The sequence below is a fragment of the Myodes glareolus genome, chromosome 22 (assembly GCF_982192425.1).
Source record: "Myodes glareolus chromosome 22, mMyoGla1.1, whole genome shotgun sequence".
Taxonomy (NCBI): Eukaryota; Metazoa; Chordata; class Mammalia; order Rodentia; family Cricetidae; genus Myodes; species Myodes glareolus.
Window position 1 is genome coordinate 22,401,071 of NC_142047.1, and position 27,989 is coordinate 22,429,059.

At 39.7% G+C, this 27,989-nt stretch overlaps 1 protein-coding gene and 1 pseudogene across 1 annotated transcript; both read right to left on the reverse strand.

The window, feature by feature from the left end:
* Positions 1-27,944, reverse strand: LOC125397671 (ubiquitin carboxyl-terminal hydrolase CYLD-like). The gene is given in 17 exon segments (XM_087900609.1): positions 1-2,512; positions 3,855-4,071; positions 4,316-4,446; positions 8,780-8,888; positions 9,711-9,843; positions 12,527-12,593; positions 13,456-13,547; positions 13,928-14,050; positions 15,170-15,311; positions 16,134-16,299; positions 17,120-17,553; positions 18,538-18,654; positions 23,558-23,663; positions 25,813-26,115; positions 27,279-27,295; positions 27,298-27,687; positions 27,690-27,944. Coding segments are annotated over 17 exon segments (2,817 nt in total). The 5' UTR covers positions 27,775-27,944; the 3' UTR covers positions 1-2,327.
* LOC148118469 (egl nine homolog 1 pseudogene) lies at positions 6,358-8,381 on the reverse strand (annotated as a pseudogene).
* Positions 27,945-27,989: the final 45 nt, after the last annotated feature.

The following is a 27,989-nucleotide window of genomic DNA, read 5'->3' on the forward strand; positions in this document are numbered from 1 at the left end:
AGCACTTCATTCATCTCTAACAAAATTAAGGCTACATTGGAGCATTCTGACAGAAAGGGACTGTTTTATACAATGTTATTCATGTTTTCATAAACAAAAGAATATTCTTCAGGCAAATTTTTTTAACAAGATACCAGTAAAGCAAATGGAATACAAAATGTGTTCCTTTGGGTCAGCCTGATAATAATAACCACACACCCCCAGGGAGTAACCGTGGGATTTTTAATGAATACCTGGAGTATGAGGGCGACTCTCCAGAGATAACATTCCACAGTACAAGGCTATTTCATAATATAAAACCAAAGACAGTTGTGTCTCCAGTATAATCCCCTTAGAATAAATAACTAGTGAACATCAACAATATTTAAAAGCACAAAAGAAGTGTACAGAGGCCAAAGGTGCCTGGAAGGATAATCCCTACATCAATAGCCCTTCTTCCTTAAATCTGTTAGGAAGAAAGTGACAACTAAAATATGATGGCACCGCCAGGCCCCCCCCACCAGCAAGGGTTTACCCCCAATGTTCCCACTATTCACTACTCCTGGCCATCTCTGCTGCTCAGTTTGTCACTGCATTTGGACTCAAGAGAAACCCTTTAGGATTTAGAATAAGACAAAGCAAAGACCCTCAACAACTCCAGCCAGTCCACCACCTAGTGAGACAACCGACAGAAGCTCACACAGGAGCCTAATTCCTTGCCAGGAAGTCACTTTGACATCATTGATTAGAGGGCCAAGGCCCAAAGCCACAGAAGTTTACCTTCATACAAGTCCTGTCCTCTGCTGGGACAGGTGGTTCACGGCCTCCTCGGGCCCCTTTCTGCTCACCACTTTCTACCATTACATCCTCTTCTCCACCTATCCCAGCTGCATTAGGACACTAAACAACTATCTCCCCGATGAAGAATTGGGGGTGGTGCTGGAATCACCAAGCCCAAGAAGGGCAGTCTTGTTTTTAAACAGAGGTCTCATGACCTACCTGCTCTGAGAAGAATAGCCTACTTAGAACATGAAGACCTGTCATCTGGTAGTATGGGGGTGCAGGCAAAATCTTCCCAGAAGTTAAATGTTTACATTATTAAGTAGTAGCGAAAAATCAATTCAGTAATTTTTTTCCACTTCAACATGAGAATTTTGTCTATTTGTTTGGCTCCCAGAGCCTTTATTTCTATAGAAATAGGGTGGAAGGAAATATCCAAGTAAGTACCATCAAATACCCTCCAAGATTTATGCACATTCCAAAGACTGCTAATCTCTCTAGGAATAGAGCACTGAGGTCCACAGACCAAATGTACTTAATCTAGACGTTCATATGTAAACACAGATAAACACAGAGTCCATATCCACTTATTCACACTTACATAGGATGACTGCTACAGACAATAGCATTGTTTGATCCACAGTAACACAAAGAGAAGGTGTTTTTGAAGCTTTCAAACCTAATAGATCTCTTCAGGAATATGATAGGAATATCTCTAAGCCAACTTTATTTTCTCTGTACTGTGATCTGTATAAGAATACATTATCTATTACCACTCTAGTCATTTCATAAGTCACCGTGCCTTGCTCCATAAATACTTAAGAGCTCCTATAGGAAACCTGCCTGGTGACAGTTGTTAGGACTGAGATATTGCAATTGTTCTGTACATTTCAATATTCCAAGTTGACATTAAAAATGGACATTTTATAACAAAGTTATTCATTTATCTCAAAACCAGAACAAATAGAAAATAACACCATGAAAGGAATTTGAGCATGTTCTGACCACTGCTGCAGGACATAGAAACTCGGCAAAATACAGACATGCAGGAAATCAGCACTATATAGGAAAAATTAACAAACTCAGCACACCTTCAATAGCTGGAGTAAAGGTAGAATCTTAATAAAACCATATTATTTCTTCCTCAAGGCTACAAAAGAAAAATGATTTAATATACTTGGTCCATAAGAAGAAATATTTTTTTACATCCTCAATGGACTAAAAGACATTTTAGACGTCACAATTAAAATTGTATGTTTCCAAAAATATGTTATCAATGCAATAAACTCAATAAACTTAAGGAAAACTAAACATAACTTCATTTAAACTAAACTTCATTTAAACTTCCTAAAAAAACCAACACAAATATACTTCCTAGAGTGCAAATTGCTTATTGAATACTTCAAGAACACAAAAGTAATTTGTTTAAAAACACAAGAATCCTTTGCTGAAGGGCCATCAACACAAAAGACACCCATTGCCGGCAATGGGTGTTGGACTAAACTGCCAGATGGAACAAACATGGTGGTAAGCTTTGTGCTTGGCCTCTGCCCATTTCAGATGACCTATTATTTGTCCAAGCTCGTGGTTGGACTCTGGTACATGCACATGTATGCATCACAAAGAAGTCTGCGTGCACAGCCTCGAATCTTTCTGGAATCCAAGGAGTGCAATTCCTCCAGAGACATCTTCAAGTACTCTCCCACTTCAGGGCAGGGTGTCACTTGTGGAATGTTAAAGCCATTCTCACCCCCTAGGGAGAAAGAGAGCTCTCATTAGGGCAGCAAACTTCTAAGTCCTCTTGGCAGCCTGTCCCACCAGAACAATTTTATTATCCTATAATGTAGTGAAGACTGACTCCCAGAATAAAAAACACAACAAAACAAAACAAACAAACAAACAAAAACTTTGTTTGACTTTCAGTTTCTAGAATTACAGTCTCCTTTTTTTTTGGCTTCTGAGAGGGTTCAGCAGAGAAAAGTGAAAAAAAAAAAAACCAACCTGGTAAAAGGACACGCACTTAGGAAAAGCTGCAGTCCTGATTTGCAGGCTGCTACTCTAGGCCCCTCAGACTTTTCTGTTGTTCCTAGACATTAGCAGCCTGACTCTTTTCCACAAAAAGCCAATTTTGAGTGCTACAGTTTCCCTACGATTTAAGTACATACTTGCATACCTCTAGCATGGCTGATTTTGATACTGATTATCAGAATGCTCTCTATGGTCGGGTTTGATCTCCCAGGTGCTTTCCCAAATGTCATGCTGCTAATGCTAACTGAGTGAAGCACGCACACAGGGGTGGGCTGTACCCTCAGGTATCTGAGAGCATACGGAGAAATGGAGACCTGTTGGTCTACAGCTTGTGCCTCTGGTCAAGAGGCTGTCACTCGGAGTCACACCTGAAGACCTGGGGAGCTAGGGCTTGGAAGAAGAGCTGTGGAGTAAATGGGGTATGTATAGGTACTGGGACAAGTACCTTACTACCAAGACCCCTGTCACTCAAGTGTGTACTAAGTCATGACTAAGCTTCCTAAAATCATCTCAATGAGTAAAGGTTTCTTCCTGAAATAAAATGCATGAGATCAGGAAGACTGAGTTAAATACAAACCATGCAACCTTCACCACCTTTAACGTTAGCTTAGACAATAGGAAAACAGGCATGATTTCCATGACCAAAGTATTCCCACAGACTTTGGCATTTATGTCCTCAATAAATGGCTACTCTAGTGTATATAAAAATTCAAGGAAGTAGATGGTAAAATCAGCTCTAAATAAATTTTAGGAATTTTTTTTTCTTTTGCAGTGGAACAAATTGAAACAGGTTCTCACTAAGCAATACAAACTGACCTCTGATTCACAATCCTCTACTTCCCAAGTCTGGGATTATGGCTAGGATTCTTTAACAAATCCATGTAAGGACCAGGATGCCACAACATTATTGCTCCTTAGTTTGAGTATAGAATTAGTAATACCCTTTGAAGATTAAAGTCTGTCACACTGTGGTATCCTTTAAAGAATTTGCTCACAAAATACCCTATTACTATGAACACGTGCTCTCACTAGGAAGCATCTCACTCCAAAAGTAAAGTTTTAAATACCATCTCGATCAGCCATGCTGTCAAAAAAGAGCCACGCAGAATCATCCTTCCCATACTTCACAAAGGCAACATAGTGGCTCGTTTCTATACAGAGAACAGCAAACAACTCCATCTTCTGAGAGGGGATGCAGCCGTGTCTCTAGTCCCAGTCAGGCAAGTCTTTGGGAAGTAATACTGGGTGATATTTATGATTCACCCTCTTGGGATGGAGGTGGACCTAAAATGGACCATGAAGAAAATACCACAAGTGAGCTAAATGCAGACTCTAATCACTTTCACTGACCTCCACAGTCAAGTTCTACACACATACATGCGCACACACACACACACACACGCTGGCAGAAGAGACATGAGCAATAACATTTCCTGTGAATGTTTAAAATGCCCTTTGACTCTGAAAGGCTCTCAAACCCTGCTTTCTGGACCATCAGTATCTGACTGGTGTAGGGCGTGTGGATTACCTGAGTGCAGCAGGTCTGACAGAACTGCTTGATCTTCCCTGCTGTGATGTCATCATCCTGCTGTGGGTCATCATAGCACTCTCTGCACTCGAACATGGCAAGTCCTCTGCAGATGCGGCACTCCCTCGGAGCTATGCAAAGAGGGAAGGGAGAAGCCTTTTAAAAAGACAGTCTATCGTTAAAAATAAAAGCTATACTTTGAAAACAAGGATGATTGGGGGCTGGGGAGAAGAAAGGCCTAGTCCTCTCTGACCCTCTTTAAATTTCATTTGGATTTTTTTTTGTATCTATAGTATTTTTAAAGAATATATATATATATATATATGTATATATATATATATATATATAACTATTTTGTTAACCTATTCTAGAATTGTTCTTCTTTTTTTTAAAGTTTTTTCAAGACCATTTATACAACTTTTCAGTTAGATTAGTTTTACAAGCAATGTGAGGGGCTTTCATAGGAAACACCGTGTCCGAACCACATGAGTCTCTTTATGCAAATCCTGAAGTGCTCTGCCTGTCATGGGTAAAGGTCTGTTCCCCAGCTGCTTAATGTGTTGGATAAACGGCATCTTAAAGCTTTCTCTTTAAACAGGATTAACACACAGAGGCCACAAACAGTTTTAAATAGAGCCCTTCTTCGTGCCACTAACATGAAACTGAGAGTTGAATGGGTATTAAGTGCACGGCTGTCCTGATTTCCTGATCTTCTCACAGTGACCTCCAGGGAAGCACAGAAACTTTCCAAGAGATACAGAATTTAAGCTTTGTCTGGCACGTACACCCCCCACCTCCCATCAGCAGAGTCTGGAACCTGGTATGCTTGTAAAGGTCGGATACAAAGTATACCAGGCAGGGACTCCCACTTTCAAAGGCTGCTGCTCCAATCAAACAAGATCTTCTGTGACCAAATGCCAAACAGTTCCTCCCAACTCTGAAACATGGTGGGCCAGGGGGAAAACCTCGTGCTGGCCAGCTGACAGAGGCACTTGCTGGAGAGGTTGTCAGCAGGTATGGGGCTGAAGGAAAGGAAGTGGGACAGAACTGACTCCTGCCATGAGCCCCTCTTGCAAGCACAGTGCTGAGTAACCCCCAATCTACACTCGGCTTTATGTGATTTTTTTTTCATGTTTTCCATGAACAATAACAATCTCTTAATAAGAATTACTGAGCTTTCCACAGAAAAGGTTTCTAATTGGATACAAACTACACAGCTCAGACTGGTGCCAGGTGAAACGCACAGAAATACTTCTGCATACACACATTTTGGCAACGATCAAGGTCAGAGATAGAATACCCAAGGGACAAGGAGTTACACCATATCTGTGCAACGTCTGGCTTTCTAAGGGGACTGCAGAGGTGACAAGAGGCCTTTGTGGCTGTGACACTGTCCCTCTTTTCTCTAAAAAGAGAAAATCCCATAAAATAAAGTGTCTGGATTCACACTTCTTTTGATTTTTAGGCTACACACACGTCTTTCATTAGTGGTTGTGAAAATGACTCTTAATTGTCCAAGGATGGATGACCACGCTTGAGGTCACAACCACACACGTCCACGTGCCTGGGGCCACTGGGAGCTCTGCTGCAGCAGAACAAGGCTGTGACCTGGGAGGATCTGGAAGCACAGTCACACTAAGGAGGAGCCACGGGAAAGCTGTGGCCGTGGGCACGACTGGTGGCAGGTCGGCCCTGAAGGCTGTCCCAAGACAGCCCTTTGTCTTGGGAACCCGAGTGGAGGAGGCTCAAGTGTACTCAGTGCCGGTCGCTTAGCACTGGAACGTGAACTTACAGAACAAACCATTTCTCTGAGGTTTTCTCCTCCCATCGCTCTCTAAGGTACTTGGTATTCAGTGCTGACCATCTACTGTTAGGTTTCACTATCACCCAGGTCAGAGCATGACAGCAGAGACCTTTACAAGTTCAAATGACTGTGAGACAGGTCAAGAAAAACCTCGTGGACGGCAGCTGGGACTCCACGCCCTTTCTTTCCTGTCAGTCAAAAGGAAAGGAACCACCATTCACTGGCGACAGTCATCGTGGGAGGTCTTTAGGGCCAACTTTAATAGCATGAGGAGGCTTACAAAATTAGATATTATTTTCATGAATAATACTGTAAATTTTTTTCTTAATTCAGTTTTGATAAATTGTACCTAATACAAAAATTCCCCGAATTCAAAGTTGATATAAAAAAGAGAGATGAAATGAACTCCGTTAGATGACAGATCTGGCAAAATAGAAGAATGAAGAAAATCCTACATAGGGCTCTTGTTGTGTGTCCAGATGGGAAAGCCCTCTCCTCAGACAGCATCTCCTCTTCAGTAAGCAGCCAAGTTCAGTCACAGATCTGGAGCTGACCCCACAGCACAGTCACAGCAGATGCAGCCCTCTGTTGGACGACACCTGGCCGAGTTGCCTGGCTCGCAGCTGGAATGCCAGCCAGGAGTCTCTGTTCATCCCATCCACGAGTCCACAGAAGGCAACCGAGTGGCAGGAGGTGAGTGGGTACTGCCGGACCTAAGGCCGTGCTAGACATCTTTGCTGACTGAATTAGGCTTATTGAGTTCGACCCTCACCCCCTTTTCACCTGTTAGATATTTACTTTAGCTCTTGCTCGCTCATCTGCATCAAAATACCAAACAGTTATTGCGTACCTTGTAGCATATGCTGGTTGTACTTCGTGAGGGTTATGTCGGTCAGATCAGAAAAACAGCAGTCTATCAAATTTGGGTTCAATGTCAGCAAACTGGGCTTTACCTTCTGGGAAAATTCGAAGTATACCTCCACTTGCCTTGGCGTCCCAGTCTTTATTTAGATAATATATACATGTCACACATCTTCCATCTCCATTTGGGTTGATAACGTGACAGATGTAGCCTGTTCCTTTGCCTGGGTAGCAAGCAACCATGGCTTTCCTTTGGCCATTTATCCTGTAGTTGCCCAGCTTCCCGCTGCAGTGGCGGATCAGGTCGTCCGTGCTGTTCATGAGCAGGCCTATGGTCTCGCAGGCGGGCTCCTTGTCCTCGATCCAGGTTATCTGGTCTCTCCGGATGTCCTTGGAAGAGTCACTCTTCTGGCTGACCAGCTGCCTGTCCGTCCGTGAACTTGCCGGTGTCCTGTAGGGCGCGCACCTCGTCGCGGATCTTCTGCCAGGTCTCCCTGCCCAGGAAGTTGTCCACCACACAGATGCCTTGCTTGTTCCTACACAGCACGATGTACTCCAGCGCCAGCTTCAGCGCGGGCAGGGGTTTGGTCTGCCCGTTGGGCCGCAGCCCACCGCTGGGACTCAGCGCCTCCCCGGGGCCGCCGCCTGCTGGGCACAGACTGGCACGCTCCGGGCCCGGAGACCTGCTAGCCGGAGGATCCTCGGAGTTGGGCTCTGCGGGCCCGGGGCCACTCCGGGCCTGTGCCGAGGCCTCGGGGCCCAGTGCGCGCGCGGCTCCGGGGGCCCCACCGGGCGGGAGCGCGAGGCGGGGCTGCGCCGGCGCGGGATGCGCGCTGGGGGCCTCGCCGCCCTGGCACACGAGCTTGTGCTTCTTCCAGCCCTGGCGCTGGTGTTCCTTACAGCAGTAGAAGGAGTTGCGGCAGCGGCCACAGCGCAGCAGGTTCTCCATCTTGCCGCACAGCTCGCAGTACTGCCAGTCGCGCTCGCTGGTGCTCGGCACGCCGGGCCCGCCGCTGCCACTGGCCGTGGCCGCGTCAGGGCGGGCCGCGCGCGGGCCGGGCGCGGGGAGGCGGCGGGACCGTTGGGGAGCCTGCCCGAGGCCGCCGCCCACTGCGGGAGGCCATGCGCGCCCTGGCCTCGGCTGCCTCTCCCGGGGCCGCCTGGGGCCGCCTAGCGCCGCGTCGCGCCAGAGAGAGTGCTGCCTGCGGGGCACATGGCGCCCTGGGCGGGCGGGCCCAGCTGGCTGTGTCTGAGCAGGCAGGCAGGGCAGAGGGGCCTGAGGGCGCCACTAGCTCTGCCCAGAATTGTTCTTCTGCTCATGAAATGTTCAAAGATATAAAGTAAGTATTAAAGACTAATAGCACATATGATCTTAAGTCAGTAAGTAACAATCACTGCCATTGTGAACTTTCTCTAACAATTTTATGTATGAATATTTATATAAGTATGTGCACCCAGGTACATGTGTATCTCAAGCTTCTCTCCTCTAGCCTCTCGATGCTTTCCCTTCCACTATAACTACCACACACCCTTTTCACATCGGTCTATGGTTTAGACTTGTCTCTAATTTCTTGTCAGATAGTAAGTAAATATCCATTTAAATTATTTATTTTTACCTCTTTTTTTTTAGAATAAATTCTAGCAGTCAAATTATAGAGTTGGTATGTCTAAGCTCTTCAAATACTGAATTACCTGTCAGAAGTACTATACCCATAACTAATGAAAAGTCCAGGCCAACTATTTCTAAAACAAAACAAAAAATAAATAAAAAAGAAAGAAAGAAAGGACTATATACTTACTGTTTTCAAGCAAATCCGTTATATTTAATTCTAGAGATGGAAAATTTTTTTTAAACATTTTGAAGTCTTTTCCAAACCGAGGCATCTGAATCATCAAGCATGATGGTGCCTTAAAAAAAAATAAATAAAGACACATAGTTTTAGAAACCAAAGTCCTAAGGAGCCTGGCACTTTGCTCATTATAGTGCTTACTTAGCATATCCAAAGCCTTGAGCCCTAACCCCTGTACTAACGGAGGAAACGTGTAAAAGAAAAAAGTTTCCCTATGGAACTGAAATAGTCATAGCTGTGAAACCCAGTAGTGGTGTCAGCAGTGCTGTTGGCCCGTGAAGCAGAGCCCACTTGTGAATGTGCAGTGTGGACGCAGAGCAGCAATAAGCTACAGGCTTTCCGGACTTCCCGGGAGACGAACATGACAAAACAGACCACAGCATGCACTGCAGAGATCACTCATTCTGACAGTCAAAGAGACGTTTCTATTGCATTCATCAGCAAACCCATACACAAGAATTTATTGGAATTTTTATCTCTTAACAGAGGGAGAAAAAAATAACATTACCTTTGACATGTTTAGATACTATGCATGGGTAAAATGACAACTGAAAACATAAACATGTGTGCACATATATCTTTGTCATTCAGCTACTTGAAACTTAAAAATTAGCTTTTGTTCCCTTTGCAAATCCAAAACATTCCAACCTAAGCTAAGCGGCTGTCTTTAAAAAGAACAAAATTAGAATACCATTTTTAAAATAAAATGTGTCTTCTTAACTGTTTCTTCAAACTATTCTTGGTTAAAGCACAGTGATAGCTAGGTATGGTTCAGTGAGGCAGCACTTGGGGTAGTGTGTACAAAAGGCCTGCGTTTAATCTCTAGCACTGATAAGAAACAAAATAAAGTAGCAATATAAGTCCAGTAACAATCACTAACCTCTGCAAATTTCAGGTTGCTGTTGATGAAAGACCATTCCAGTAACTGCTGAATTGTTGGAACTCCAATTTTTTCATTTTTTTCCAAAAAAAATTGATAGAAGTTGCAGTCTTGAACTTTCTGACCTGCTGATCTGGAAGCACACAGAAGGAAATGCACATAAGCCAGCTATCAAACGCCGTCTGACGGACCTGAGGCCACAACATCAAATGCTCATGTCCAGCTTTGGATCGTCCACACAAGAGGTGTAAGACGATGATTTGGATGAGATAATTAAATGCGCTTATGCAGAAGACCTCATAAATTATTTCTTCTGCCTTATTTATAAATTATTCAAAAGTTCTCTTGCCATCACAAGAAAAATGTAGAATAATATTCCAGTCAAGAAATGCTATATGAACAATAATCAGTCTTTCTCCCTCCAAATCTAGAAAGTAGCAGCTGCTTTTTTTAAAAAAAACAAAAATTTATCTTATGTACATTGGTGTTTTGCCACGGATGTCAGGTCCCCAGGAACTGAAGTTATAGACAGTTGTGAGCACTGCTTTTACTGACTAGAACAAATCCTACAATGTCTCAGTAACAGACTCTTAGACCTTCTAAATCAAATGTCTTTACTTCCTAAAATAAAAGCCCTGGAAGGGAGGGAGGAAAGAAGGGAGGGAGGAAAGGAGGGAGGGATACTTTCCTAGCAAGTCAAAGCAGGGCAAGGTGTGACTCCCAAGAACCCTAATAACTATCCTCTAGGCTTTCAGCTACCAGCAGCTCTTTAGATGGTCACCCACCAACTTGACAAACACCAGGAAAATGGTCACGGTGAAACATGAGGGTCCAGCATCTCCCTTCCCTTACCAGCTTACTAGTAACCATTAAAACTAACTCTACTGAGAAAACTGTTTTTCATCTTTGAGCTTACCGCTTATCTTTTTTAGCCAGCTGTCTGGGTTTAGAATCAGATTATTTAAATGTATGTCTAGATTTAAAGAGTTCTAGGGAAAAAAAAAAACTATCAGCAGTTTTTATCACAAAACTTCTGTAATTCAGGGAGCAGCCTATTGTGATCTTCAGCTGCCCCAAGCAAATTATGTCCTGAATTTACAAAACATAAAATCTGGAAACTAGCTAGAGCACTCTTGAGGACTCAGAGCTAACAAAAACAGATTATAATCCAAGAAACTAGCAGTTATTCTAGAATAACATTTCAATTGGTTGTTGATGACTACAAGAAATCATAGGAATATTCATAGTGAAAAATAGCATAGAAGAGAAAACATAAATAATGGAGGTAAAAAATCACACCCAGAAAAATCAAGGATGGCCAGGAGAGGCATGGCAGCTAGTGAATGGACGAAGAGATGCATAGTGTCCTAACACTGTAGCAGAAAACCATGAGAAACAACAGCCACTCAAAACTCACTTCCATGGCCAGGCATGGTGGTTGGTGCACACCTTTAATCCTAGCAATCAGGAGACAGAGGCAGGTGGATCTCTGTAAGTTCGAGGCCAGCCTGATCCACAAAGCAAGTTTCAGGACAGTTGGGGCTATATAGAGAAACCTGTCTCAAAAAATCAAACCAACCCTAAAACAAAAAACAAAACAACAAAAATCACTTCTAAAATCATATGCACAGGGAAGTTCTTTTAACCGTAAAGAACAAAGTATGTCAGTCACAAAAAAATGAATACAACTGGAAATAAACATACTAAACAAATTAAAACAGTCCTATAAAGAGAAACAATGTATGTGTTCTCTCATTTATGGTTCCTAGATTTTCTACAGATAGATAAAAAGCATTAATTTGTATATGACATGAAAGTAGATGTGATGCTGCCTAAGGAACAAAGGAACTATGAGGAGGGAGACATGGAAAGGGACAGAAGCGATGGAGGTACAGGGGAAACATACTCAATATACAATATGGAGTTTATGAAAATTTTAGAAAATGATAAAAATAATTTAAAAACCCCACGGCTAGTGTTTTAGAAGTCTGGAAACCTACAGAATCAAAACCAAGGTGTGAAACTCTACCAAGCCATGCTAGTTGGGTTGTATTTTCCACTAGGGACAATCCAAGGGCACAAGAATACAAATTTGGTAACATTTAAAAAGTGGATATTGACATTTACAAACATTAATATAAAAACACTCATGGATTGGTGTGGTTTGGACCTGTCTTTATGGTACAGACCATAATAGGTGGGTCCTGAGGTCCTATACTCATTCCAAAATCCTGCAGCTCCATGATGAGCCTGTGAAGCTTGTGACGTCTTGTTACTCTTGCTTTGGTCTGACCTTTCTTTCTTGCTCTGCCCCCAACTCCTTCCTTTGAGGATGAGAAGCCAACCCTGTGCCACTGTAAGCTGGAAGTATCAAACTTGTTTATTGGTTTTTCAGTAACTCAGGGTTAAAAAGACTATTTTTGAACAGTGTTGGAACATTAAAAATTATGGAAACATCTGAAGTTAGAATGAATGTATTCTGCATTAAAGATGACCAAGAACCTATCAGGACAAAGAGTAGAAAGTAATAGCTTTAAAATCGTGTGTTTAAGTCGGGTGTGGTGAAGCATACATTTAATTTCAGCACTCAGGGGACAGAGGCAGGCAGATCTCTGTGAGTTTGAGGTCAGTCTGGTCTACAAAGTAAATTTCAGGACAGACAACAGCCAAGACTGTTACACAAAGAAAGCCTGTCTCAAAAAACTTGGGGCCTAAGAGACAGAGAGTTCAGCCACTAAAAAAACTAAGGCTCACACTGCAATGTCGTGAAAAAGAAGGTCTACTTCTGAAATGCTTCTAGACAGCTTGAGACCTACCTTATTTTTAACAATGGTTCAACCCTTAAAATATCATGAAACAGGGCATTTAGAAATTCTTCAGCATCTAGGAGAAAACAAACAAACAAACAAAAAAACCTAAGTGAATCACAGAGAAAATTTAAAACCCATTCTATTCTTTAGGAGAGACATATTTCTACAATGAAATTAATTTCATTCATGTAATATTATTTTAATTAAAAGTTTAGTTAGTTCGGGTTCTCCTGGCAAGGGAAAACTTATAGTAAACATTAACTTTTCATTTGTTGTCATGTTGTCATATATTAACAGAATGTACTCATTCACACACAGTGAAAACATTTTTATGTCTTTTGGGGGTTCAGTAGACTAATACCTGATATATGCCCTATTTTTTCTTCTATTTAAGTACTAGCCATGTGTACAAATGCCACAGCTGGTTATAGTATACTGTTAATAAACTTAAATTCAGGAGTTGAATCTGAGCAAATTCTTCAGTTGTGAGTAGACAGAAGTGCTGGCCAGCTGCTCCAGAGCCCCTTTCAACAGGGAGCACAGTGAGAAACTGAGCGCTGGGGACACTCCCTGTCACAGGAAGAGAAGCAGCTCCAAACAGCACTGCTGGGGACAAGGGCAGCTCTTTACTTGGTCATCTTCTGGAGAGCCAGTTGGCTGGCCTCTTAAAGACTTCTTTCACATCACATCACTTTAGAAGAATCACAAAATCAGGAGAAATATGCATGCCACATAGAAAAGAAACTTTTTCATATTTTTGCAGTGCTGGGAATCAAACTTAAGGCCTCTTACATACTCTACCACTGAGTACACTTCTAGTCCTCTCAAATAATTCTAACTTAAATTTAATCCTCTAAACTAAAATAGGTATATTTCAGGAAATAATTATCTTTCAAGTTATTTTCAATGTATGTATTATAAATTAAAAAGGTCACCTTTTTCTCCCGATGTAAATCCTGATCCAGCGTCAACTTTGTCAAGTATTTTTCTCAGTTTCATAGTTTTTGTGGCACACACATATCCATATCTGTTGACAAAAGTGAATTAACTGACACTGGCACAGTGAGTTATATGACACATCTTAATAACCAAATACTTTTCATACAATTCTAACATGCTAAAAAAACAATAGACAAGGCATTTATTTTTAAGAAACAACTGTAGGCTTCTTACAGAAGTTTGAAAAGTGAAAGTCTGAGAATCAGAGTTGTTCCCAGATACTATTAAAGACCTTAAAAATAACTACCATGTACTAATACAATTCTGAACTTTTTATGAAGCCTGGGTGAAGCGATTTTTCAATGGCATTTGCTTATTATATTAAAACACTTAGTTTATAAAATAGGACATAGTAGAAAACAGTAAACAGAACACCAACTAAAGACAAAACACATGTCTTCTACTTACATTCTCAGAGGATTGACTATTTCTATCCTTAGTAGCTCTTGGGTCTCACTATAATACTCTACGTCATTCTTTTCTTTGGGTCGAAGTAACACAGTATCCAGGACAGAACTAAAAGCAAATAAGCTGCCAGAGAAAAGAATATTTTCCTCATGTTATAAAAACAATAATATTTGAGAAAGATTCTTAAAGGAGTAGGAAGGGGCAAAGGGATAAAGTGTAGGGAACCACTGGTATAAGAACTCATGAACAGACAGCACAGGCCCTGTGCTCAGCACCCAGAGACCCTGCAGATCCGGACCAGAAACACCAAGACTGCACCATACACATGAAGGTTGAAAACACGCCAGAGGACGTTAGGAAAGAAGCTTATTTACATAAACCAATAGAGGCCTGGAAATCGGTCACACACACACAGACAACATAGGGAGAAAGTCAGACTGGTCAAGACCAGATCAGACTAGTCAGGACACATTCATCTCATTATCATAAGATAGGCATTTCCTTAAAATAACTTGTGAGTGATTAGCAATCAAAATTTGCTGGTATCAAAGAAAATAAATTTAGTTAAAATTAATTTTTATCAGTAAATCTAAGGAATATTATAGTAATGCTTGCTTGTTTGTTTAATCAAAAGTATTCCACCAACGAAAAGACCCACCTTTATTCTGCTCTCTACTTTTAAAATTCTAACATCCATACTAACTTCCTAACTCTTGTGGCACAGCCTACAGAGTGGCAGATCCACTTAATTTAACTGGCAATGCACAACCCTTACTGCTACAGATTTAATCTTTATAGCCTAATGATCCTTGCTGTTCAATTTGATCCACTTTGGGGAAAACTACACAAAGCAGGGCAACAGTGATCCCATGGAAAGTAATCTTTAATATTAAGAATTTTTATGATCATCTCGATATTCCAGAACACACGCAGCACGCAATGCCAATAGCTTGCTGCAGGTTACTTGGCACATGTGCAATCATCTACATTGGAGGCAGATGTCCTCAGAGTATCTGTTCACTCATTATTCATTGCAGTATTTTTAGATTAGTGCTTTGGATCTAGGAATAGGATATGAAATTCTTTAGTCACTAAGGACCAAATCTCATGATCTTTCCTAACTCTGTCAGTTTCTCTACTTAAAGGCATCTGGCACCTTCTTTCACACACACACACACATACCTGTCTCCCTTCTACCCCACACAGCACTACATACACTTACTGCAGAAAATAGGAACTTACCAGAATAAAGTTGAGTCTAAGTAACAAGAATTGTAATGGCCCTGGATGCCTTTCTTCTTTCCAGTCATTATTTTGAAACCTTTTTTTTCCATCTTTGGTGGAGTATTTTCTTCCACTACTTTACTTAAGTAGCCTACAAATGCTGAAAAAATAAAAAATAAAAATAATTTTTTAAAATCACGACAGTATATGTTCATATGCATGTACATGTATATCATTTAAAGTATATTTTGGCATCCTCTGCATTTTTTTACTTCAGTTAACTGATATTTATCTGGACTTATAAAAATGCAATTATTCACTTTCAACATCATTCCTGTCATATAGAGTTTAGAAAATTAAGTCAAATAAGCACCTGTCAAAGAATATTTTGTTTCTACTCCACAATGTTTCATTTTCAAGGATAAAAAGAAAACAAGTTTCCAGAATCCTTTTCAACATTAAGAAAAATGTTTTTCATAAAGATGGTTTCCCTATTTCCCTCCTGCTTGACTCTCACTATTGTTAAGGGAAAGGCCAGCATCAGCAAGCTTATGACAATGAGAAGAATTGTCCTCCATCTGTCAAGTCAACTGCATCCCCAGACTGCATCAGATTTCTTCATGAGGACATCCTGAATGAGGTACTTAAATAGACGCAGAGGGGGAAGTTATTGCTAAAGGGACCACATTTTCATTTCTACCACCCATACTGCCAAAAATTTAATGTCTATAATCAATGAAAGAGAAGAAAAAAACACTGCCTTTCACTCTTTAGATCCTAAACACTTTTCCTAACTCTTCTTTCAGCATATCTCCTCTTAGGACAACTCTCTTATGCACCAAGTAAGAATCTTTACCAACTTCGAAACTTGATGAACACTGGCAAGTAAATGAATCATTTAAACACTGTCACCCTCAGGTACTGAACAGTAGCCAGAAACAGTCATTCCAGATGGGTAAATACACTAAAAGTATCCAATTACCTAAAGAATTACATCTTTCAATTTGATTAGAGACAGGCTGCAAGGACGCAAACCTAGAGTCAGGTCTGCAGCTCTTCAGCTTCACAAACAGGGCCTTCTTCTGGGCGCAGGTGAAGTAGCGCGTGCCCTTGAACGTGCCATCTGTACAGCCTGCACGTTTGTGTTCCTGAAAAAGAAAGGTTTTGGTATGTGTTACACCGGGAAGAGCTATGGAGTTTTCACCTTTTCTGAATTTCTTTTTCAAATCTTTTCTGAACAGAATAGCACCAAGGAAAAGGGACTGACTAACTGGTGCTTTGGCCCTCAGCTGGTGGTTTAAGAAAATAATTCTTTAGCCCTCTGGGAAGTATTTGATGCATTTCCTTTCAAAATACATGCTTAGAACTTCCCTGGTTTACTGAGTTTCCCTGAGCCATTTCAAAAGTATTAAAATCAAGGGGCAGGAGTAGATAAATTAACTAGTTCCTCACCAGCAAGAAGACAAGGGAACAAAAATATTAAAAACTATATTTAGGTAATAGCTAAATTTATTCAAGCTCTCCCTCCTGGTTGTGAAATGTCACACAATATGCTTTTTTAAGACCCCCCCCCCAAAAAAACCTTCCCCTCTCCCAAAAACTCCAAACATGATGATTAATTTTAAAGTCAGTAACATCCCTGAACTGACTGCAACGGGACGAGGCGAAGGAATAAGAAGGAAAGCTGGTCACTGGACTGCTTTCTTTGCTGCATTGTTTGTATGTGGAGACTACATGTTCTAGCCTAAAAATCAATCTATTCCTTGATCACAAACAAACATGAGGAATAAGTGGGCGAGAACCTGAGGAATGACAAAGGGTGAAGGTAAGCAATACTATAATATTTCCTCTACTACTGGCTTTTTTTTTTGAGAAAAAATAACTTCCCAAGAAATTATCTAATAGAGGAAAACCTAGTTTTGAAACCTCATGAAGAAAAGTTGTAGATTTCAAGCCAAAATAAATTACCAGTTCCAGTCCAGCTAGCACATCACTGAGCCCAGGTGGCTGGCCAATCCAACGGATAACCCCATAGAACGGGGGATTCTTTTTCACTTCAGCCAGTGAGCCAACCTCTAGGCCGTATGCATTACCAGAAGAGATGGGCAAGGGCGGGCTCTCCTGGACAGGTGTACTGGACAGCTCGCCCATCACAGACTGCACTGACAATGACAGTGGAATGACAGTGGAATGAGGAATGCTGTCGTTAGTATTGGGCGTCTTGGTCAGGCTGAACTGTAGAGAGTGAAATGCGTTCTCGCTGCATAAGGAGTTTATGGACGGTAGAGAGTGAAATGTGTTCTTGCTGGATGAGGAGCTCATGGAATGAGGTTGTGGTGGAGGTGATGAACGTCCAAAGTCTGAAGACAGCTCTGTAAGTGAGTTTTCAGGGTCTTCTGCAACTATGAAAAATTGTCCTTAATTAGAAAAGGCTGTTCAAGAACATTAAATATAACGGCATCTCTAAAAACAATACAAAGTTCTAGTCTAACTGATCACATGATCCCTTTGCAAGTCTGCTTGAAAGCACTGTAAAACTTCTATCTTAACACTCTGGGGGCTGGAGAGATGGCTCAGAGTTTAAGAGCATTGCCTGCTCTTCCAAAGGTCCTGAGTTCAATTCCCAGCAACCACATGGTGGCTAACAACCACCTGTAATGGGGTCTGGTGCCATCTTCTGGCCTGCAGGCTTACACACAGACAGAATACTGTATACATAATAAATAAATCTTTAAAATAAAAAATAAATACATTTAAAACACTCTGACTACAACTTCAAACAGGCAAGGAGCTATATCTATTTTATTCTTTGTCATTGTAGCCTGAGAATGTCTCAATAACTATTTGCTGAACAGATGAAGGAAATAAATACATGAAAGAAGAATGATATCTAAGAAACAAGGAAAGGTAGGATGCTTTAAAGAAAGAAAGATAGGCAAGTCTTTAAATGAGTCACTTCATTTCTAGAAACAGTTGATCCTAAGCAGATGTATTAAGAGATAAGAACAGACTGCTAGGCGTAGTGGTGTACACTTTTAATCTCAACACTCAGGAACCAGAGGCAGGTGAGTCTCTGTGAGTTCGAGGCCAGTCTGGTCAACAGAACAAGTTCTAGGACAGCCAGGACTATTATACAGAGAAACCCTGTCTCAGGTAAAAAACACAAAGCAAAACAAAACCCAGACTACTAACATATTTCAAATGTATCCTCAACCCTAATAACAGTGTAGTTCAAACTATGTCTAATTTTTAGTTCAGCAATATTGTCATATTAGCAATGATCTATTCACTGTTTCCACAACTAACAAATATTGATGAAAAAGTCATTTCCCCTTACATATTAAACAGAGGGCATCATTATAAAGAGGACTAAAATTATAGATTACCTTCATCAATGTACCATTGATTTTTGGATTTGGATTGTTGTTGTGAGTCAACAGATGATTCATTTAAGGTATAAAATAATTCAGATCTGCTTCTACTTCCAGGGTCTGAGGTAGATCCTATGGAACAAGAAAAGTTCCTTTTTAAAAAAGCCAATGTGTTGCAAAAAGAAATTTTATAAATAAATTAACATGTGTATGGTATAACAACTGCTCACACAACTAATATACATATACATAGTATTGTATTGTCTTTGGCCTTCAAAGTTTGGTAATTAGTCAACACAGAAGAGAGTAGGAGTTATAAAATTAATATAAAAATTAGTCATTGATATTAAAGCTCTAAGAAACCATTCTGGTGGTCAGTGGTGACACAAGCCTTTAATCCCAGCACTTAGTAGAGGCAGGCATATCTGAGTCTGAGGCCATCCTGTTCTATTGAGCAAGTTCAGGAAACTACAGACTATCTAAAGAAACCTGGACTCAAAAAAAAATATCATTCCATGTAGTCTATTTTTCAATGTCACCTCTACTTTAAATTGATGAAATTACTGGCTCACAAATTTAAACTCTATCATCCATACCATATAACAGTGGTTTTCCACCTTCCTAATTCTGCCACCCTTTAACACAATACCTCATGCTGTAGAAAACCCCAACCAGAAAATGATTTTCATTGTTACTTCATAACTTCAATTTTGTCACTGTTATGAATTATAATATAAATATCTTTGTTTTCCAATGATCTTAAACTGCCCCAATAAAAGGGTCATTCAAACCCCAAAGAGGTCACGACCCACAGGATGAAACCCCATTGCAGTCAACAAAAGAACATCCAGAAGTGTTATAGAGCCTAGACATACACAAAGATCTTTCACCAAGGTTTGTGAAGTGCATTCTACGATGCACATGATGTGGGATTCCCCTCTGCATACTGTGAATACCATGAGTTAATAAAGAAATTGGCTTGGCCAATATGTAAAATACATATTTATTATGTATACAATATTCTGTCTATGTGTCTGCCTGCAGGCCAGAAAAGGGCATCAGATCTCATTTCAGATGGTTGTGAGCCACCATATGGTTGTTGGGAATTGAACTCAGGACCTTTGGAAGAGTAGGCAGTGCTCTGAACCTCTGAACCATCTTTCCAGCCCCTCTTCTTCCTTCTTGAATGGTTATACTAACAATGATTTTCCCAATCCCACAACATACTTCATTCAACTATAAAATGTAAAACCCAAAACAATGCAATTAAGATAGCTAAAAACTGATAATTACATTCACACAAAAATGTCACAGGTTTTAAGGTTTCAGAAGCACCACTGGACAGTTCCCTGAAAAAAAATTCCTTAAAAAAAATGCTCAAACATACTTGTTTGATAATTAAAGTGGAATTTGTGGGATCTTATGAAATCAGTAAGATATGACTATAAAGAAGCAGTATTACCCTGAATTGGCTCCTGTGAAAAAATTCATAAATAAAAAAAAAAGAATTACAAGGGCTTCCTCCCAGCCATTCAGCAAGTTGGCATTATAAAATCAGCATAACTCTCCAACTTTTAGAACAGGCCCTCTTAATTCAGCTCCCAAATAATTTCTTGTGTGTGCTGCTCAAATGTCTCCTGCAGAGGTCCATGGGAGCACACGAATGTGACAGGGCAGCACCCCATCTTCTTTACCCCTTGTTTGACCATTCTCTAGCCTCATCACCATCTTACTGACCACAGATTCTGTTTGTTTACTATCTACATAGATTCTGTTCATTTACTATCTATCTCAACTTATTAAATGAAAGTTCTACATAGGAATTACTTTATTTAAAAAATTTTTAGTTAATTTATCACTCTGTGTGTGTGTATGTGTGTGCACCCATGTGCCATAGCATGCATGTATAGATCAGATGACAATCTGCAGGAGTCATTCTCTCCTTCTACCATGTGAGTTCCAGGAATCAGTCTTGCGGGCAGGTGCCCTTACCCACTGAGCCATCTTGCTAGCCATAATCATCACTTTTGTTCAGTGCTGAGACTGGAACTTACAGCTTTCCTCAAGTCTTCTAACCATGGAACTACAGTCTCAACCCCAAGAATGCTTATGTGCTTTGCCTCCTAAATATCCACATCGAAAGAAGTCTATGTGAGGGCTTTCTACTATCTGAATGAATGGTGCTTTTACACTGCTGTATTTTAAACAATAAGCACTCGTTGTAACATTTAAAAAAGCATTTTAATTCACAAACATCCCAAACTGTGCTGTCTATAAAACATGGCTGAAAAAGTAAACACAACTAAATAAAATGAGGACACATATGTTTTCCCTGAATATAAACCATTTGTTTCCAAAAAGTAAGAAAAGGAATTAGGAGTGGGAAACCCAGGAGGAGTTGGGGGGTATTATAATCAAAATACATTATATGCATTCATAAAAATTCTCAATAACAAATATATCTTAAAACAAATCAAGGTAAAGTATGTCAGACTTTTTCAGAGCAGAACTGAAGTAAAGCTGTCATATGAACCTCATGACTCTTGCTACAAAACTAAAAGCTGCATGGGAAGCATGTTCAAACTGTAGAACAATTAATTTATGACTTGATACCAACAGGCAGACAGGAAGGGCAGAATACAGGTTAGGAGCCTTCAGTTTCCATTTCTTTGAAATAAGAAATTCAGAGCCTAAAATAAATTATAGAAATAAATTCAAAAGCATTTTGTTGTCAACATTACCAATAATGGGAAAACACTAGAAGAAAAAATACAGTGTGCTGCTCACTTATAATTCTTGTTACAGTAAAATTATCTTTTATAGAACCAGAAACGAAATACATCTCCATCTCCATGGAAATAATATCCCCCAGTATGTGACACTAAGAAATACAGGTTTTATGCAGATGTTCACAATGCAAGAGCACTCGTAGGGTATGGGATTTGTTGGGGACTAAAGGGAGCACAGGCTGATAATCAGATGAGTTTTGGACTTTGGTTCTGCCACTCACTTTCATCACAGATGATCTAAGTCTGATTTGAGCCCCAGGTCTTTTATTTTGTTTTGCTTTTGTTGCTTTTGCTGTTTATTCTGCTTTATATATTTTTAAACATTTATTTATTTATATATTATATATATATGAGTATTCTATCTGCATGTATGACTTTATGCCAGAAGAGGGCATCAGATCCCACTACAGTTGGCTGTAAGTTACTATGAGAATTGGACTCAAGACCTCTGGAAGAGCAGTCAGTGTCATGACTACGGAGTAATCTCTCCAACCTCCCTGTTTTGTATTGTTTATATTTTTTTTTTACGTAATGTGGATATTTTAACCTGTTTTGTATTTTTAATCAACAAATCAGCAAAAAAAATTAAGACCTATCTTATAAATCTGTTCAGGACATAGAGATAGCATAAACCATCTAATTCCAGGCCTGGCACATCCCTGGTTATGGCTTGTAGACATCTCTATCTCTGAATGCCTCTATTGGCTTCAATGCACTAGCCTATCACTGGGAATTATAACAGCAGCGGCTGGTGTTACTACCATTGTCAATCACCTCATAGCAGTCAAAGAAGATGCTTATTTGAGGCAAAACAAAAGGTTCTAAAGTTTTGTGTGGGAGGGGCTTTTTTGTTTTTCATTTTTGGGTGGTGTTTTCTATTTTCATTTGTTTTTTAAGTTCAGGGGCTGTGCTGTAGCTCAATGGTAAAGTGCTTTACCACTGTACCAATTATACCAATGTAAAACACTCTGTGTTACATACTCAGCAATGTGTGTGTGTGTGCAAGTGCCTTTACCCACTGAGCCATCTTGCTGGCCCTAATTATTATTTTGTAATAAATAATATATGTAGTAAAATACCAAGAATAATGGATATAATAAAATTATGTAATAGTTTCTGACTACAGTTATGAAGCATGATCTACCATAATACCATCTTAAAACAAAAAGAACTTGGAGGGGAAGAATAATGAAAGAGCTGTCTCGATGAGGGTGCATTTCGGGGTCAGGAAGAAACCTCACGTCAGGGAAATTCCAGGAATTCACAAGGATGGTCCCAGCTAAGATTCCTAGCAATAGTAGAGAGGGTGCCTGAACTGGACATCTCTTATAATCAGATTGATGACCACCTTAATAGTCATTAGAGCGTCTTCATTCAGTAACTGATGGAAACAGATGCAGAGAACCATACCCAAGCACTGGGCCAAACTCCAGGTATCCTGTTGAAGAAAGGGAGGAATTCACAGAAACAGCTAACCTGGGCTCATAGGAGCTCACAGACTCTGGACCAATAGCGAAGAAGCCGGCATGGGTTGACCTAAGCGCTCTCCATATGTGTGGCAGTTGTGTTGCTTGATCTATTTGTGGGACTCCTAACAGTGGCATCCTTAACTCTAAAGCTAAGTTTTGGGAACCTATTTATCATATTGGGTTACCTTACCCAGTCTTAATAGAAAGGGAGGAGCTTAGTCCTACCTCAACTTGATATGCCATACTTTAACACACATGGGAGGCCTGTCCCTCTCTGAAGAGAGAGGGAGGTAACCAGGGCAAGGAGAATAAGAGGAGAGAAGGGAGGGAAAACTCAGATCAGGATGTAAAATACATGAAAAAATAATTAAAAACAACAAAAAGGGAACTTCAGCTATCATTTAATAAGAATCCTGAATCCTCTGTGGACTTTAGATGAGATAACCAATTTTTTTAAAAGCTTCTAGCTTCATCTCTTACTCCAAGAGACAACCTTTTTTGTATTTTCGAACCTTACAATTACAAGACAGGATTTCTTTCTTTATTAGAATGTCTTAGAAAAGACAATGTAAGAGATAATGTATAAACTTCACTATACTTACATACTTTTTAGAAATAACCTTTATTGCCTTGGTTCGGGAGAAAAGAAAGAATAGTTTATTAATGACAATTCTACACTATAAAGCCAACTTCAAAAGATCCATCTTTAGTATAAATTTGCATTCTTTTAACAAAATACATGAAAAACTAATTTCTGAATACATAAAGGAGACATACCTGGAATGATATCATTGATGTGCAGAAGAACAGTACTTTCAACATTCGCAAAACTACAAAGTTGTACTCCATCAAACCTTCCATCCCAGTTGCCAATAGGGTTATCCTTGAAATGCCAAAAAAGTAAACCTTTATACCTTTGTCAATAAAATATAAATATGAACACCAACATTTCTTACAAAAGTATTACCTAAAATATCTTTCATAGAGAAATGTTAACTATTTTGCCCAAAAGAAAGGCTGTATTAGAAATATCTGATAAAGTAACAATGTTTTACAATAAAAGTAGTTACAATCAACTCACAGCAAACACACAAAATAATGAATCAAAAGTGTTTTTCATACTTCAGTCTGCAGTAATAACACCAGCTGAGGTTTAAAGAGACATTGTCTGCAAAAGAAAATTTACTAGGAATCCATTTTCTTACCCAGAAACCTACCCTTAAAGTTAATCACACATTTGCACCCCCTGGGCACTGTGCTCACTGTATTGCTATTTGTCTTTCTATAAACAGAACAGCAGTTACTTCAGAATTCTCTTGTTATCTGTGGGTATACAAGATTTTCCTCAAAAAATGGGGATTTTCTAAGTTATTCTCTACTGTGTCACCAGCCACAGGAGTTATTAGTGAGGCACAAGCAGCTGGCCGTGAAACAACTGCTCTGAGAACCAGTGTGGAATGTTAGCGTGTCCCTGCAAACAGACAGGCGTGAGTAAAGTTGGGCTTGATGAACTTTCTTATCAAGAAGCCTAATGGGAGTGTTTGGAACTGATGCTCGCATAAATCAAACAGATGGACAGAACTTGTATGGAGCTGGCACACAAGTCTCAAGACAGCCTGCCTGGGCTAAATAAGATGAGCCCCTAGGTCACCATTAAGTAGGGAGAGGACCCAAACAGTTCATGAAACATCTAAAGCCTAGGCCAAGAAACCTATAGCAAGGGGAGACTAAGTCCAAAGAATAATGGCCTTCTTTCTCCAACATTCTCTCTACCCAGTCTACAACTCCTCTGAAACACTAAACTCACATTTGAAGAATTCTTGTTCTTAATTATTAATGATTCTGAGAAACCTACGGGTCTTACTCTGGATCTAATTTCACAAAGCAAGAGTCTGGCAAATTCTTATTTTGTACCTAACAAATGAGCCATCTTACACAATTTCTAAGTACAAGGTAACAGAAACACACTGGAACATTCATACCCAACCATCTCTGTAGAGCATTTATGAATAAATAAAATGATTATTAAAAATATTCACTGTGTGAGTCTGCTGCTCATATCCTCTCCTAATACACCCTGGTAAGAACAATTATGAAGGAATCTCCTTTATCCATAATGAACTTTTGCCTATACTTTCAGTCTATGATAAAAATGTTCTCAACTTTTTTCTTCTTATTCTCTTAAGGCCACGTTAATTCACTATGTGCACTGGAATGCATCCATTGTTAGCAAGTGTGGTTATTCAGTAATAAAATGAGTGACACAAACACAAGGCGTGACACCATATGACCTCACTTCTGAGGTCCTACAGCAGGCAAACGCCCCGTCTGTAGTTACCAGGCATGGGCAAACTGGGCAGAATTTATTTAATAGAAACAGAGCACAGCACAGGATGATGAAAAACTTCTGTAGACAGACAGTGGAGAGGCCATGATGAGAACAAACCGAGTGATCTGAACTGTTAGTGTAACCATGGTTACGCTGGAACCTTTCTTATACACAGTTTGCCACAATAAGAAAACAGTTTTTAGACAGTGAAAATCTTGTGGGAATACTCTGTCAACTCAAAAAGCAGTATGGTTCTTTTCCTGGGTATTTTCTATTAATAACTTTCTACACTCATTATTAGTTAAACTTTAGCAAATATACAAAGAAGTATCAAAAGTATTTTTAAATTAAAGGAAAATACAGTATCATACAATGTATTTGGACTTGGTTAGTCAGAGAAATGTCAGTTTGTTTTATTGTTTTGGTTTGGTTTTTGTTTTTGTCTACTGGTCAGTTAAAATGAGGAGAATTTAAAGACTGAGAGTATTATCCCAGTTTATTAAGACACGAAAAAATGTAGTAAACGTATTGTTTCTGCTCACATTTCTACTGTAATGTTCCTGTACCAAAGATAAACTGGAATATCTTCTTTAAGATACTGTAAATTAGTCCATTTTAAGAATACAAAGTGTTCAATTTATACCTAAATTGATAATAAAATTAATATATATATTCATAATAATAAAACTCAAAAAATCCTTACCATGTCCACACCAACAAAATATCCTAGATTCTCTATTCCTGGCAAAACATCACAGAATATTACCGTTCCAGATTCCACACTTTCTCCGACCTTCAAAGAAACTCTTGAGTTTATTTCAACAGGGGAAGGTTCAGCCTGCACTGTATCCCCCGGAGCTGCAAAATCACTTTCCAATTCATTGTCATCATCTTTTATGGGCTCCAGCTTGTCCGATGCCACAAACATGCCACAGTCTTCATCACACTGAAAAAGCTGTTTCCCTTGATATGCCCCATCAGTGAAACCTTGGCCACGACCTTCTTTCTAGTTTTCGAAATTGTTTTAAAAAGAGATATAAAAAGATTATCCATTAAAGGGATTTCAGGAAATAACTTTGGGAAAACTCTAAATTACATCCATAATATGAAATATGACTAGCAGCAGCTGTTGGGTTTAAGGTGTTTAAAGAATAAAGAAGGTGTATCTGATATGAAACTAACTCATAATTACAGATCATAATTCTTTTGAGAAAGAGTGAGGATTAAATTTACAACATAGTTTTACCATGACTTTTGTTATGAACAGACATTCATTCAGCTTTAACCAAACAGCAACATCAGCTCCATCCATTTAGTGAGAACAAACTATAACCATCTACAGCCATCCACCGTGCAACTACTATAAGTCCTGTGTGCTCTAAGCACTTCACAGATGAGGAACAAATAGATTAGGAGAACTTGATGTAGGTTAGTTAAGTACCCTGGCAACCCTGCTAGTACATACCATAATTGACAGTAGAAGCCTAATTATTTCACTGCTTAAAAAGTCAAATCAAGAAACAAGAAAACCACGACCTCTCTCTACTCGTGAGAGTGTCCAAATGTGAACCAACAGTCAGTTCAGAATATAGAATTCTTAGATATGTTGCCAAGACAAATAAGTTCCAAGGCACTTTGTACATTCCAGGGATAAGCATGAGCAAACTGAAATTGCTGAAACACACTTCAAAATCTTACCTCTAAACTGTTATACTTAGTAGCATACACTAAGAACTGGGAATCCTGTAGGTACTTTCACAAGATAGTTCACAATTTTTTAAGTGTTTATAATTACAATTGGTAGTGTTAACTTTTAATATAGGTAACTTAAAAACTTCTAAGATATAAAGTCCAGAATAATGACTTGTAAATTTCTACTGTAAGAGATAATTTTTTTAAATTTTTCAAGAATTGTTTTTATATCGTCTCAATTTATCATTAAATAAATCTTGGGGCTGAACTACAGCTCAGTGGCAGACGGCCCTGAGGTCCATCCTGAGAATTGTACTAAAAACAAACAGAAAACATAAATCTTATGAAGGGGAAAATATGTGCTTGTGGTCTCTGGCTCACGCGTACGCTTGTTTTCTCATGCGCTCTCTCTCTCTCTCTCTCTCTCTCTCTCTCTCTCTCTCTCTCTCTCTCTCTCAAATGTCCTATCAAACTTACCAGCAATTCTACTCCAAGAAAATCCCCGAAACTGTCCTCTTTGCTAATAAAGGTCCTCTGAAGTATACAACCCCTGGAAATTTCTCTTCCCCAGATCGCAGCTGTACCTTCACAGGGCTGCCCACGTCTACCTGGAGGCCTTTACTTAGTCGAATTCTGTTTCTAAATAGGCTGAGCCTCTCCTCACAGTTGGTAATTGCCAACAGTAACTCTGTACATTTCTCATTGATTTCTACAACACCCTTTTCATCAACAAATAGAACTGCGTGTGGTTGCTCTAAGATTTGTAATCCAATCTGATTTTTCTTGCCTTTTGCAGAAGGAACTCTTGAATGCCCCACAGAACGGTCTTGGATGTACTGTCCTATACTTCCTTTGGGTACTTTTAGGAGTTTCTGTATCTGTTTGTTACACTGCATTCTTGAAGAAGCAGATAAAAAATCCGTTCTTCCCAGGAAGGTGAAGTAACCTCTTGGCTCCATAGGCCTGAACTCATTGTGACAGGAACTTCAGAACATCAACTCACAAAAAGGAGCCACTAGCAAATCTGTCATAAGATCCCCCAAAATGAAGTTACTGGAAGTCCCAAAGCAAGCTGTTAACAACCTGGTTTCCATGCTGTAAAAAGACAGCAATTCAAAGTGCCTGGCAAACAAGCAAAACAAACTTTAGACTCTATTCAATACAACCTTAAAATAAAACTAAAGATTT